Raw genomic sequence first — 15,265 nt, forward strand, 5'->3', positions numbered from 1 at the left:
GGGTGGTGCTGTGGACATAGATGAATATTGAATGATTGTGTGTGTGTGTGTGTGTGTGTGTGTGTGTGTGTGAGAGAGAGTTTTGGGTGCTGAACAGTCTGATGGCTCGAGGGAAGAAACTGTTAGACAGTCTGTTTGCGAGCTTAGAAAGTAAGGATGGAAAACAAAAGAAGCACCTATTGCTTCAAAAAATGCAACGGTATAAAAATAAACAAGTTATTAATATTTCTGGCTCAAAACTGTTCAATTTCTCCAACTCACTCTTACAGATAGACACCTACATACAGACACGACATGACATATATGAAAACAAGCCGAGAGTCATGAAGCGCTTTTTTTTTTTTACATCACACCTACACATTCTCTCTTCTCTCCTCACACACTCCTACACTTTTCACACACAGTGCCCTTCTCATCACTGATCTCGTCTCTCTCTCTCTCGCTCTCTCTTTCCCTCCCTCTCTGTGAGGATGCAGTGTATCTGACTGACATAGATTCTCTTTACTCGGTCTCATCCCTGTATAAAACCACAGTACCGGCTAGCAGGAAGTACAGATATATATATATATATAGATAATACAAATTTAAAAATGGCACCAAAAAGAGAACCATCGATAAAGAAGTCTCCATCAGGCGGAACATTACCAAGACTTGGACCTCCTTTCCCTTGTTCTGCCTCCACACCTGCACCCCCGAAGCCGGTTCCAGAGCTCAAGCCTCGGCTGCTGCGCCCTTCTGACTCCCCATTTGATCCCAGTACACTGGAGGTTAGTAATAATCTTTAGCCTAATATCCATCGTTTTAAAAATAGTTTTTAGCTTGGATTATATTACAGTAAATACTGTTACATTTATGATCTCTATTAAATTAGGCCAACAAATCCTTTCCACTATAGCAATAAAGTAAAAAAATATCTACAAGACATAATACCGTTTGAGGATTTCATCTGTGTTGCCTGACAGCATTAATCACTGCGTAGTCTTTATTTAGAAATATTTTAGAGCACCATTTTTGTTTGCTGTCTTGCTATTAATTCATTTCTCTAAGGCATACAGAAATCTGTGTCAACCCAGCCCCCATATCTAGAGAGAATAGTAGTGCTATATCAAGATCTGGAAATAGGACACTGGTAAGGGCGGCTGGTATATTCCCCAAAACATTACCAGCTTCAGCATGAAATGGCCTAACAGTGAAATTAGTAGATATAAATTCTTTCCTTATGTGTGTTCAGATTTAATTTCTGTAGGCATTAATGTTAATAATGTAATAAAATGGTATGAACTGTGTTCCTAAGACATGATGTGAATTCTCATGTTAACTTTAAAACGCGTGGACGTCTTCATTATCATGCAAAACATTATCAACACATCAGAAATTTGCTGTACATCATGCATCCTCAAGTGAGCTTTCATCTGCATTCATTAATACATTTTCTCACATTTAAGCAAAGGTCATCAGGTCTGGTCCAGGAGAGCCACAGTCCAACACATTTTGATGATTTCCTTGTTATAACACACCTGTTAAATCAGGTAATTAACTTGTGAGTCGAATCACCAAACGGAGCAGGACTCTGGCTCAAGAGGACTATAACTCCTGACCTCTGATATAGGGCAAACCAGCTGTAATCTACGCAGAATTCATTTAAATTTCAGTAAACTTCCCAGACAGACTTTAAATGCAACACGCTTTCAGAATTAATGGTACTACACCATGCATTTGCTTGTCACTTTCACACTAGTTAGTGATGGAAGTGTATCTTTAAACCTCATCCTTCACAATTTCCTGTGTGAAATTAATACAGCATTCATATACCACATGGCCAAATTAAGTGGAAACCTGGCTATCACATCAATTTCAAAATCATGGGCATTAAAATGGAGTTGGCCCCCCTTTTTCTGTTATAATAACTCTCTACTCTACTGGGAAGGTTTTACTGAGAGCATTATTGAGGTCAAGCACAGATGTTGGGTGAGGAAGCTCAGGAGGCAGTCACGTTCCAGGTCCCAAAAAAGTGTTTAGTGGGGTTGAAGTCAGGGCTAGAGCCACTTGAGTTCTTCTAAATCAATCCAAGTCTTCACAGAGCTTGCTTTATACACAGAAATCTTAATGTTACAGAATACAAAGATATTCTAGACAACTGTACGTTTTCAGCTTTGTGGCAACAGTTGTGGGAACTACAGAACAACAGATTTAATTATTTATTCATAAATTATACACTGTATAGAATTTAATGTAAATTTTACAATTATATCCTGGCAACAGATTTACATTTCTAAAGCCTTAACCACTGATCCACCACTGCTTCCACACTCATCAAGGTTGTGTTGATTTAACCACCACCACCTCTGCATTAACTTGCACTTATCTTGCTGGTTATAGTGGATCAGCAGTTGGGTTCAAATCTCAGCACCACCAAATTGCCAAAGCTGAGCTCTCCGGCAAGCACCTGAGCTCAGTTACACTATATTGCCACAAGTTTGGGGACACCCCTCCAAATCACTGAATTGTGGTGTTTTTTTTTTAGGAGTTGGTCTTGGCCTCTTGGTTCCAGTGAAAGGAACTCTTAATGCTTAATGCAGCATACCAAGACATTGTGGACAATTTAATGCTTCCAACTTTGTGGGAACAGTTTGGGGATGGCGCCTTCCTGTACCAACATGACTGCACACCAGTGCACAAAGCAAGGTCCATAAAGACATGGATGAGCGAGTTTGGTGTGGAGAAACTTGACTGACCTGCCCTCAACCTGACAGAACACCTTTGAGATGAATTAGAACGGAGACTGCGAGCCAGACCAAAACTGGGAGGTCTGCCATTACATGCACATTAATTTAATATGGAGTTGGCTCGCCCTTTGCAGCTATAACAGCTTTTCTGACCATTCCTCTAGAAGCACATTTGTGAGGTTAGGCACTGATGTTGGACGAGAAGGCCTGGCTTGCAGTCTCTGCTCTAATTCATCCCAAAGGTGTTCTATCGGGTTGAGGTCAGGACTCTGTAAAGGCCAGCAGGCCTAGCTTTGTGCACTGTTGTGAAGTCATTTTGGAACAGGAATGGGTCATCCCCAAACTGTTTCCACAAGGTTGGCATGAAATTGTTCAAAATGTCTTGGTATGCTAAAGCATTAAGAGTTTCTTTCACTGGAGCTAAGGGGCCAAGCACAACCCCTGAAAAACAACACCTGAATTCAATGATTTGAATTGAGGTGTCCCAAAACTTTTGGCAATATAGTGTATATTTCGCATTAAGTGTAAACTGTCAGAGAAACTGCTGTAATTAATGGTTATTTCCTGGAGACTGCTCTGAACCCTTAACTGACTGTAAAATTCACAGTTAATTTTCCACAGTGTATGTTGAGCTCGATTAGCCAGTGTTAAAGTTATTATATAAATTCCGAAGGTTAGCCGATCCCTAACCTCAGCATGCATTAGCATGGGCCTGGAATGATGTAAGCACTCTGCATTAGTTAAGCCTCTACAGTGACGTGACGTGAGCGCGTACGACGTGATGACGCAGAACGCGCATTTCCAGATCTAAAAGTCATCCGCATCCGCAGTTTCCCTATTACACGGAGGCACGTGTAGCATATACAGATCCGTTGTGGCAATCGTCTCGGCGTCTCTTCCGGGTTTGAGAGCAAAAAAGTCAGTGTAGGCGCTAGTTTTCTCCACTCCGCCCGCAGCAGCAGCAGCAGCAGCAGCATTAGCAGCCGCCCGCCTCATACCTCCGTGCAGCTATGGTACGCTTTCTCATAGGATTTGCCTAAATGAATTAGCTAAATGTTATATTCAAACCACGGAATATGTGTCTTTATATGTGTTAGCATTAGCTTTCTGCGCATTCGATTGCTGGCTAGCCGGCAGCGATATAGTTTTAGTTAGCTAACTACCTAAATATATACATTATATATATATTTAAAATGTAGCCTGTTTTTATATAACTTTAACTACGTTTAAAGTATAATTTAATATTCATATTTCATTTTGTCTTTCTAGCTAGCTTCAATTTCAAATGGCTAATTTCTTTCTGTTTATTATTGTTGTATTTTTTTTTAATCACGGCTCGCGCAGTAAGTCTCGCGCATTTGCTAGCTAGTTAGCTCACTTTTAAATTCTGAGACCTTTTTTTTTTTCCTTCCATGATGGATTTATCTATTAAAAGCCGGCTCCTAACGCTTTATCTTTAAACAGTGCGACTTCTCAGAAGACCAAATTCTTGGTGAGTTTGTCCCGAAAATATTAAAATAAAAACGAACTGCATGTTTCTGTAACTTTCTTTTCATTTCCTTAGCCTAGCTCCATCACCTGCTTCCTGCACTCCGTCCTAGCAAACAAATCTTCCCATCTTTCTTCATTGTTGTGTTTTGTTTTTTTTTTCTCCTTTGTTCTTCTTCTCTTTTGCATCTGTGCAAATCTCCAGATTGAGTTTAACCTGGAGCAAATCCATGGTGAGTTGAGTGCTCGGAAAGGTTCAGCACATCGCCTTGATTGTGCAAGTACAAACTTGTAGTGTGTGTTGTCCTGGTCGAGTGAGTTTTTTTTGTGTTGTCTTTCGTTTTGCATGTGGTTTCTTGAGTCCAGTGTTAATATCGTGTGCATGCATGGCTTAGTAACTCGATAAGGAAAGTGTTAGTGAAAGTTAGAAGACCAGGGAAGTATTTCTGTTTTGTTTTTGCTTTAGGAAGTCCACAACTGTGTGAGGTTCAGACTCGATCATAAGGGTGTGTCCCACAGGAAACAGCTTGTCTTTTCTTCGCATTAAAGTCTACCTAAACTGTTTGGACTTACACACCCGCTTTGAAATGATACACGTTTCACTTTATATGTCGTTTCAATTCCTGGACTTGTTCGTGCTCCATTAATGGTCGCTCAAAAGCAGAACCTTAAGCGACAGGAATGTGCGTTTCCAGTCCTGGTTTCTGAAAGGGACTCTCTAGCCTTTTTAGGTGGCAGATCATTCGGGTTCATCCCTTGTCTGGTTTGTTTGATTAAAGATGGTTGACATTACAGCGTTCGCTGTGTCTCGTTCCCCTGTTCCCCGTTCTCTCCAGCTCCTTATATGGTTAAAGAGAACATTTCCAGGCTTCCAGGGAACAGCCGCATTCCAGCAAGCAGGAAGCGCAGCTGAGTTATTTGTAGAGGGCCGTCCCAGTCTGTTACGCTGAACTTATGTACTCCACCGCCAAGTACTGAAAGAAGCAGCTCGTGCTAGTTTATTTACACACCGTTTGATCTGATTATATTCATCTTTTTGTATTATGACACTTCTTTCTTTTGAGTTTTTTTGTTTCGAGTTTGAGTTGGTTCTTTTTCTTTTACTGCACAGGATTTCTTTTTAATGGCTTGCATTGAATAACAGTATAGAAAGATCATCATTCTTCTCATTATTAAAACCCATGATTGTTAATCACCAACATGCAAGACGGACTTTGAACATGTGTTTGATCGGTGTAGGAAGAGAAGTTGTCACGGTCATGATTAATCTGATTTAATGATTAAAATTAAATAAATATGCCTCTACAGTCAAATGCAGTTAAATTATGATTAAGGAGCTTGTGGTTTAAATGATCGAGAGAGAGAGAGAATATTTATACTTAATGAGTAAATTGGTGAAAAAGTCTATGCATGTGATGCTTGATGATAAATTATGTGTATTGTATTATATATGTGTATTAGTGTGGTTAAACTGAAAAGAAACGCATATTCCAGCACTAGAGTTAGTATTTGCTCCCTTGGTGTGTAAGTCTAATTCAAGGTGGCCCAAAATGTGCTTTATAGATTTTATTCGCTGTACAAATTCAACCAGGACGTGTATAAATTCTGCTATTGTTCATTATTAAAGACACCGCTTTCCTGTTAAAATTGTAAATGTGAATATGTTGCATGGTTTTTGGATCATAACTCAAATGCTGCTCATATTGAATGTTTGGTTTTTGTGTTCCTAATTTTCATTGAGTAATTCTGAGTGTGTGAATAAATGTTTTTCATTCGGTATCAAAGTTGTGAAGATAAAATTTGGACACTGTGCATGTTCGTTGTTATTAAAATGCCACAAATGATTGCAGCCCTTTGTGTAGTGTGAGAGGTGTGTTCAGCTCAAGAATTTGGTTGTTATAATGATACTAATCCTTATACAGGCATGTCATACCTCATCATTGTTAAGGCTTGTGCTTGTTGTGATTCAGGGTCAAGATTGTACCAGCAAAAAAAACAGTTGTTTCTGTTTTGTGACAGAGCTAATGACTTGTCCAGTTACATATTTCTTTCTGTATTGCAATGTGGTCTTAGTATATATGCGTTTGTGTTTATAAGGTCACTTTGTTTGGGTTAAGACCGTTTTTAATCCATGTGGTAGTGTAATATTAAGTTGTGATAGGGAATATACCTTCCACTTGCTTTATCAGCGTAGTTTACTTTATAGTTAATAGGAATAGGATTCGTCAGTAGCGACTTGTTCTGCATCAGATGATGTGAATAGACAGTGCTGAAAACGGTCTGGAATAACATTTAATATTGATTGCTGGTGCAGTGTTTCATTGGAGTCGTGTTACAGCACTGTTTACCTGGTGTCTCCATCTGATTCTCTGTCTTTATGATGATAACTTTACTATTATGTTTTTAATAAATGCATGTAACTTATTTTTTTTAACGACGTAAAAGAACAGTTGTTTTAATAGAAATTGTTGTCCTCTTCACCTTTTACTTTTCAACCTCACTTTTTACTTCACATTTATTTTATTATATATTTGTTTGTTTATATATACTTTTGCATGTCATGCTTCCAGTCATCATCTGTCCCTCTCTTCTTACTTTGTCCACTCACACATACCCATTCCCATATTTGTCCCTGATGCTTATCGAGTCTCTCTCTCTCTCTCTCTCTCTCTCTCTCTCTCTCTCTGTCTCAAGAATTCAAAGAGGCCTTCCTTCTATTTGACCGGACGGGAGATGGGAAGATCTGCTACAGTCAGTGTGGAGACGTGATGCGGGCCCTCGGCCAGAACCCCGTCAACGCTGAGGTGCTCAAGGTTCTAGGCAACCCCAAGGCTGAGGGTACGGACACAAAGCCAGTACTTTGCTATGTATTATTGCTGTACACACAGAGAGAGAGAAATGCAGATGCTGTTAGGTCTGTAAGGGTTTAATTGCTGTAACAGAAACATTTCATTCACATTCTGTGTTCCAGAGATGAACACCAAAATGCTGGACTTTGAGCAGTTCCTGCCTATGCTCCAGGCCATTGCTAAGAACAAAGACCAGGGCTCCTTTGAGGACTTTGTGGAGGGGCTGCGAGTGTTTGACAAGGAAGGCAACGGCACAGTAATGGGCGCTGAGCTCCGCCACGTTCTCACCACACTGGGTAAGCCGACTTATCTTTAGGGGAGATTATATAATTATGTCCCACATATCCAGGGCTCTGTCAGAATAAAGAACTACAACCTGCAACATTTAGTGAATTTAATGATGGAAGTCGATGATCCTGAAGCTGTACCTAATTGATGCATTTAACAATATAATGTAAAGGAAAATGAGATGTATGAAATAAATGATTTTTATACAAAGCAAATGTATGAGTAATTTAAAGCTGCTGTAAGTGATGCTACATCTAGTAAAATCTTATATTTTATGATTTCTGATGTTAGAAATAAGTTGAAGGTTTGTTTTTTTTGTTTGTTTGTTTTTGTTTTTTTCGAGCATAATTTTGGTGATGCTGATGAGATTGTAGCAGAATTTTTTAGTCACTTGAAATGATATTTGTTTTTTTTTCTTTAGGGGAAAAAATGACAGAGGATGAAGTAGAAACACTCCTGGCTGGACATGAGGATGCCAATGGCTGCATCAACTATGAAGGTAAACAGACAGTTAAAATGTAATGAGACCCTAAATCTGGTTATTTGATCACAGAAGGAATGTCATATGTGTTCTGTTCTGCATCATGGTCTGTCTTGTGTGTGTCTTTATAAAAATGCATACTGCTTAAAGATTCATGCAATATGTTCTTTTCGTTATTGGCGTACATGTCATAACCTTTACTGGTCTCTCGCAGCTTTTGTTCGTCACATCATGTCTGGCTGAGAGCCGTCTCAGGAGTACGTCCTCCTCCTGTCATCAACACGTATACAACTAGACACTTCGATCCAGACTCGTATTCCTTTATACAAGCACGCATGCCTGCACAGGATATCATCAGCACTACAGCCATATGGAAATGAAATTTAAAGATTGTAACCACACTAGAAATGGTCCAGCTGTCCAGCAAAATAATCTGAAATGGACAGACATTATATTTTGTAAGGTGCTGTTTGTGCTGAGAATTTCTGTGAGACATGATGTGTCTGTATTTGAAGGGTCTGGTTCGAGCTGGTGTTTGTGTGGAGGTTTTGACTCATTGTTTTACACTCATGTTTGCTCAGCAGCAGCAGCAGCTCACTCTGGGCACCTGGCTGTGTCATGCTCTTTGCATGCGTCTGGCCCAGCACTGCGTTAGCCCAAGGGCTTGGCTGGTTGACATTCATGCTGCACAATGCCATAAGTGGTTCAAGCATATGTATACATACTAAAGACCTAGACAGGTGACACAGGATGCACAGCTGCTTCTTCTGCCATTTGGTTTGGAATTAATGCTTCTCGTAGACCCTCTTTGTTTTTGCTGAATTTTTTTAAATACTTGAATACTAGATTCATATAAAAGTTATGAAGGTGATAGCGTCATTTGTTACACCTATAATTTAAAGCTAATAACTGAGTATTACAAATCGGCAGAGCTAGTCATTTTGAATCCAATTAATCATAACTAAATGACAGTAAGTTTTCATTTGGCAAGTATTTTCATCAGTGGTTACCTAGTGAGTTACCTAGCCTGTTTGATGGTAATTAATGGTAGCTCATATTTAATGGTCCAATGGTAGCTGAGTCAGACTATTACAGTGAAGAATAAAGTGATGGTTATGTGTTATTCACATATAGGCTGTATGGTGGTTATGTTATCTGTGGCGGTGACCCAATTGTTTAATCATTTACTGTCCAAATCAGTACCCTCATGATGTAAACTAGATAGATGAGAAATTTTGACTTTGCCTCTCTCCCTGTTCATGCGAGATGTTACTTGCTTATAGCTATAATGTGCAAGTTTTCCACACATGATATAGGCAATCTATGTTTGTTTCTTCCTTAAACCTTTGACACGATTATATAGAATGGCTTTGCATGCTGTAGCATGACAATTTTCCTTCTCTGGAATTAAGGGGCCCAAACCATTGCGTATGAAGTGAAATCCAAGACATGATGAATATGAATGTCTCTAAGGACCTTGGGATGAAACCCAGACTGCACCCCAGACCTACGTGCTTGACATCACTGCCCAACCTCACTAATGCTCTTGTGGATGCACGGGCTCACTCAAATCTAATGAAAAGTCTTCGAAGAAGAGTGGAGGTTATTATAACAGCAAAGTGGGACTAAATCCAGACAGGAGTGAAAGTCAGGTGTCCACAAACCTTTGGCCATAAGTGTATACTCTATAACTGGATGCTCCTGAGCTTCTGATTTGCCTTGGGAATCCTGTGTTCAGAGTCTATATTATGCCTAAAAAAAAAAGGTACAGCCAAAAATCTACCGTAAATTTTTATTGCCAAGTAATACAACCAATTTTCTAACAGCCCTCAGATTTTTTTAATGTAGTGGGGAAGGACATCATCTGTCACTGTCTAGGTCTTAAGTATGTATATCTGTGTTCAAGGCAGTGCGGTTTAATACAGTTATAAAAGTCTTTCAAAGTAAGTAAACTGTGATTGTCTCATTTGGAAACTTGTGTAATGTGTCACTCTGGAGACGTTGTTTAAATCTGTGCCACATTAAGTAAGTTTAATTAATTGAGACAATAACAGGTGTACATTCTCCCAAAGCTTTCAAAGCAGTGCAGTCGCTTCTTTTACTAACCAACCAGTGTACTGTTCTCTAATCTTGACCTGTTGTAGAGGAAAAGCTGGAGGAGCTTCTCTAACTTTCTCTTGAATCCTATAGACCTGGGCAAACCCTTAAATCTCTGGCTGAGTAGGAGATAGTAATGATCACTCACTGTTGACTTTTTCACTGATGGAATAATTGAGTGTTAGGGTGTGGCTCCTATCTACAACATGCCATATTAGCCAAATCTTGTGGCAGTGGCAAAGTGTGACCCTGTCTCTTTTCCCTTTCTTATTTTATACTTGCATGTAATGCTGATTTGTGATTTTTTTATTTTTATTGTAATCATCTGATGACTGAGGAGTGTGAAGTGTTTTGTCTCGATCAAATACAAGCATGTTGCTTTATTTTAGATCAAGTGAGTTTTAGGTTAAACATCAGCATATCAAAAAACTTTTTGTGTCTCATGATTTAAAAGTGATGATAATGAAAGGTACACTGTGAGTCATGTTGTAGATGGGGTCCCCCTTCTCCTTTTTGTGATACCTTTGCAGTGATTATGTTCTAACATACGTCTCCTTTTTCCTTCACAGAACTTGTGCGGATGGTCATGAATGGTTGAAGATAAAGAAAGCAGCAAATCTTTGTTTCCTTGTGCATTTGTCTATTTGTCATTCCGTATTTCTCACCATTCCTTTTGTTCATTCATTCCTCCCCACATCTTTTGCTTCTCTTTTCCGCACGTTTGCACTCATACGTTTTTATTTTCAGAAGTGCCTTTATCTTCCCCAGTTAAGATCCCACATGGCCTCGTCACTAGTGTCTATTGTCTAGTGATATTACAAGCACATAGCTGCATGAAGGTGAACTCTCTGCAATAAAACCTCTTCATGCAGCACAGGTCCATGTAGTAACATCATATTAGATGCAATACATCCAGTCAATCCTCAGGCACTTTACTGATGGACAGTGCTTTATAGCAGGGCAGTTGCATCTTCCTTTAGCTGCTTCATTCAATGAGGGGCAATTTTATGCAGAAAATCTTAACATCAGAACTAAAAGGTCATGTTTCAAATTGTACTATTTTCAATTTTGTTTTTTCCTATTCATGTTTGGGCCTAAAATAAAATACAATTTAAAATAATATTTTCTTGCCATTTTTAGTCCTGTTTACTGTGTATTTCTTTTACAGGTCTGGTACATGCTTTAAAATGTATTTTTGTGGTTGGCCAGTAGACTAAATTAATATCAAATATTACTGCTGGCTACAATATTTTTTTAGGATGATCGAGAAGACCTGTTTAAAGTTGCCAGGATGAACCCCCCCCCCCCCCCCACACACACACACACATTTCTCTCATGTCGGAAAACACTGTGCTGCATAAATCTTAACTGTGTAGCACAAATTTCATAGATAGATGGCACCACAGTCACATTTGTTATTTTCTTCCATAATGGAGAGTTCTTTGAACTACAGAAATCTATGACCATTTATTACTGGCTACATGTATGTGCATAGTCCTATGTAATTTTATCTAAAGCTTCAATAAAGTAGAATGTATAATTGAATTTTATTCTTATAGCACTTATTGCAATACTGACTGTCCCAACAGACAACAAAATCCTAGCCCATAGTCAGGAAGCCAGGGATGACCATACCAAAGAGCTTGGAGGGAAGAAACCTGAGGAGGTAATAAGAACTGAAAAGGGAGTGTCACTATGACTATTGAGGCAGTCTAGAAGTTAGTAACAAATTGGTTGACATTATACTAGTTATTACCAAACTCAGAATGGGTTTAACTGTATTTATAACTCCCAGGTGAATGAAGGTCAGCAGGCAATTTGTGAAGAGTAAGCAGGAGCTTATACACATCAGGACAGCATGAGTAGGATCCTGACGTCACTTGTGCATATCATGACAGGAACAAAAGGTATAGACAACTGTTTAGTAGCAACAGAATCATAACTATTAGGTGATCTGTGTGTAAAAGGGTGCTCAGGCAACCCTAATTAAAATGAAAGGAAAAAGGCTATGGGAGTGACGGTCAAGACAAAACCCAGGAGTGATTGGTTCTGAATAGAATTAGCCAAAAACACCAGTACATAAGTTCACCAAAAGTAGACTTGTCTTCTATCCTTACCCCTATAGGAAGTCAAGTTTATTCTGTATTAAACAGGTTGGTCTTTAGTCTAGACCTAAGCTAGAAATGTGTTTTAATCCTAAAAATAAGGAGCCATTAAAAAAAAGAAGTGATTTTTGGTACAGATAAGAAATCTTCAATAATATGAACCTGTCACAAATTTCCTAACCCTGTTTATAGGCACCGTCGTCACACTCCTATAAAATAGTAGTAGGATAGTTAGGTTTTCATGAATTATGTTTTTAAATAAATATTTTATGAATAATGGTTGCATAGATAGTATTATTCCTCTTGCTCATTCAATAGTCTTTACATTTTCTGTTTAATATTAAAACACCAAAAGCACAAACTATTCTAATGGAACTATTTTAGCCATCACATGTAATGGAGTTTTGCAGAAATAATTACAGAAAAATCCATATTAAAGGAAAAAACGAAATTCACCCAAGAGCCTTGCACCACATCATAAAGCTAAGTATCATTACTGTAGCTGCAATAAGCTGCATTGATGATTGTAGGAAGCATGCTGCACATAATGATCATGCACAGATTTCCCTAAATGCTGTTTATTGTTCTGAGACTGGGGGCAGCACGGTGGCTTAGTTAGCACTGTTGCCTCACAGCAAGAAGGTTCTGGGTTCGAATCGCAGGTTCGAACAGGTGGGGGCCTTTCTGTGTGGAGTTTGCATGTTCTCCGGTTTCCTCCCACAGTCCAAAAACCTGTACGTTAGGTTGATTGGTAATTCTAAATTGCCTGTAGGTGTGTGTGGTTGTCTGTCTATATGTGGCCCTGAGACCTGTCCAGGGCGTACCCCTGTGTTTCCCCCCAATGTGCGCTGGGATAGGCTCCAGCAGACCCCTGTGACCCTAATTAGGAATAAAGCAGGTATAGACAATGGATGGATGTCCTGAGACTGTTATAGTCACAAGAATAAACAGTATTAAACATTTAATTTCACTATTGTACATAGTACATATGCAGTGATTAATGATAACAGGCTATTTTGTTTAGGACAGCAGCTCTGTCTCTTTTCGACTGAAATTCGTGGTTACTCAGTTTAATAACAGGCAAAAGCAGATTTAATTATTTAATCTCTGAATAAGTAAAAAAGAAATGATCCTTCAGGCAATGAAATGGCTAACAAAATACTGAATCCTGTCTTGTCACCATTAAAACACTAATAAGAGTAAATCTTATAAACTTTACTGAAATTCAAAATGTGGAAACAGTTCCTTGTAAAGCCTCTCAAGATATGGTACTAAATCAATTCCCCAATGTTGTGAGTTGGCAATGCTACATGAAACTTTTTTTTTTTTTTTTTTTTGAGTATACAACATGTGCATTTTAAAATGAGTGTTTGGTATGAAGGTCAAACTTCAAATTATAACTAACAAGTCCTATACGGCACATTTATAGTCCTTCAGTTGGAGTAAAACCCAGACAGAAATGACCATGTTGTCTGGCTGACCAAAATAGTCTCTCAATAGTACTGTACTATTTATCTTTTCTCTGTGTGAAGATTTAACATGTACATGATTTTCCAGTCATGGATAAAAAAAAAACTGGCTGATATACAGTTTTATACCAAAGCGCTAATTAATTGTCTATTTTGATTGGTTGATTAATTTTCTATAACAGCATCACAGGTTTAAATTGTTAAATTGTGTGATCTAATATATAATTTTTTTTATAGTAACAACTTGCACACAAAAGCAACAACAGACTTACACAAGGACAGCATTCTGACACACTGCATTCATCTTGATTGTCCACCGCTCGGGTTTAGCATCCACATCCACCCAAAAGCCTCACCACTTCCATCAATAGTAATAGGAGTTTGGGGATGAAGAGGGTGTGAGGCTTAAATCATTCAAGTCGTTTGTCCTGATCATGTTGAGCTGCAGCTGGTTCTGTTTGCTCAAGTCCTTCACCAAGGCTGAAAATTTGTCATTGTGCCTGAATAACTGCAGTATGAGATATCTGAGCTGGTGGCCCTTGTAAGTATAGAGTATTTGACCAAACATTTGTGGACACCTGACCATTGCACCCATACGTGCTTTTAAGTTATCCCTTTTCAGATAATTTGCTATTATAGTAGAGAGGTCAGACAGTGATCAGTCAGCGTTCCAATTAATCCAAAAAGTGATCAGTGGGGTTGAGGTCAGGGCTCTGTGCAGGACACCCGAGTTCTTCCACCCTACCCTTGTTAAATTGTCTTTTTGTGCAGGGACGTTGCTGTGCTCGAACAGGTCGCTAATAGTAGGATTTAGTATTAGGATGAAAAACAAAACCTATGGAGCAGCTACAAATACTGTAGTGGGAATGGTGAAACATACACATTGTTAGGTTAGGTGGTTTTCATTATATAATCTGACATGGAGAACACACAATCTGAATTATAGAATTCAGCCACGACATTATGCATGATCTCATACAGTTTGACAAGTTGTAATCCTAACTGATCGATGTGTAATACTACATTACCGTCACACTGAGTAATACTTGCTGCCTGAAGTTTTAATAGCTTTTAACATTTGTTTGTGCTGCTCAGAACTGAAATTCCTCTATAATATTTTTAGACCTGAGCATCTAAACCCTGGTATTAAAGGATTTTATGTGGCCGTTAGTCAGTTATGAACTCTAATTGTTTTTTTGAATAAAGCAATGTATGGTTATGTTTTCTCAGGAAATCTCAGTCATTTTTTTTTTCTAGCTGCAATACTTTTTTTATATTATATTATGCTACGTATAACAATCTTGCTCTTTCGGAAACAGATGATGGCCTAATTGTTGGCATTTCACAATTATAACAACAAATGTTTTTTTTTGGAAATTTTCGATCATTTTATTTTGCTGTGAAAAATGTGTATATTAAAATTTAATCCTGCTCATACATCTGCCTTGCTCTTGCACATCATTCTCAGCATCACTGAGCCTATGAAGTGGTGATGATGTTTTTACAAGGCATAGCTATAAATGAATACATTACAACCGCATGTTTATATTTACGGGTCACATCTTGGGCGCAACGTAGTCATTAGTGTAAATTAACCTAACTTGTGGACACAAGAACCGTATATATTATCTTGTGACCTCAGTATATTAATTTGTGGCAAGATCCTATTAAAAAATAATCCTATTATAATAATCCGTACCCTATTATGATTAGTTAATGACTGCAGGTTTGACTCCCTAATAATCGCATAAATAGAGAAAGT

The 15,265-nt window shown here is 38.5% G+C and overlaps 1 protein-coding gene across 4 annotated transcripts; it reads left to right on the top strand.

Annotated features, from left to right (window-relative positions):
* Positions 1-575: 575 nt before the first annotated feature.
* On the top strand, positions 576-11,049 carry zgc:153867 (uncharacterized protein LOC337226 homolog). 4 transcript variants are annotated; one of them, XM_058409636.1, is made up of 7 exons: positions 576-767; positions 4,420-4,447; positions 6,909-7,052; positions 7,186-7,359; positions 7,773-7,850; positions 8,047-8,089; positions 10,499-11,049. In XM_058409636.1, exons 1-6 carry the CDS (start codon positions 591-593, stop codon positions 8,073-8,075), a joined length of 630 nt encoding a protein of 209 aa, XP_058265619.1. In that variant the 5' UTR covers positions 576-590; the 3' UTR covers positions 8,076-8,089; positions 10,499-11,049. The 4 variants fall into 4 exon arrangements, with proteins under 4 accessions (XP_058265619.1, XP_058265618.1, XP_058265621.1 ...); XM_058409638.1 differs by lacking the exons at positions 576-767; positions 4,420-4,447 and adding exons at positions 3,604-3,739; positions 4,191-4,218; XM_058409635.1 differs by lacking the exon at positions 8,047-8,089.
* The last annotated feature ends 4,216 nt before the right edge of the window (positions 11,050-15,265 follow it).

This window comes from Hemibagrus wyckioides, linkage group LG15, assembly GCF_019097595.1.
Source record: "Hemibagrus wyckioides isolate EC202008001 linkage group LG15, SWU_Hwy_1.0, whole genome shotgun sequence".
Classification (NCBI taxonomy): Eukaryota; Metazoa; Chordata; class Actinopteri; order Siluriformes; family Bagridae; genus Hemibagrus; species Hemibagrus wyckioides.

Excerpts from the sequence above, each read along its gene's own strand:
- zgc:153867 (XM_058409636.1), top strand. The coding sequence starts at position 591 with ATGGCACCAAAAAGAGAACCATCGATAAAGAAGTCTCCATCAGGCGGA. Across the intron at positions 4,448-6,908 it reads TAACCTGGAGCAAATCCATG|AATTCAAAGAGGCCTTCCTT; the intron begins GTGAGTTGAGTG and ends CTCTGTCTCAAG. Across the intron at positions 7,360-7,772 it reads CCACGTTCTCACCACACTGG|GGGAAAAAATGACAGAGGAT; the intron begins GTAAGCCGACTT and ends TTTTTTCTTTAG.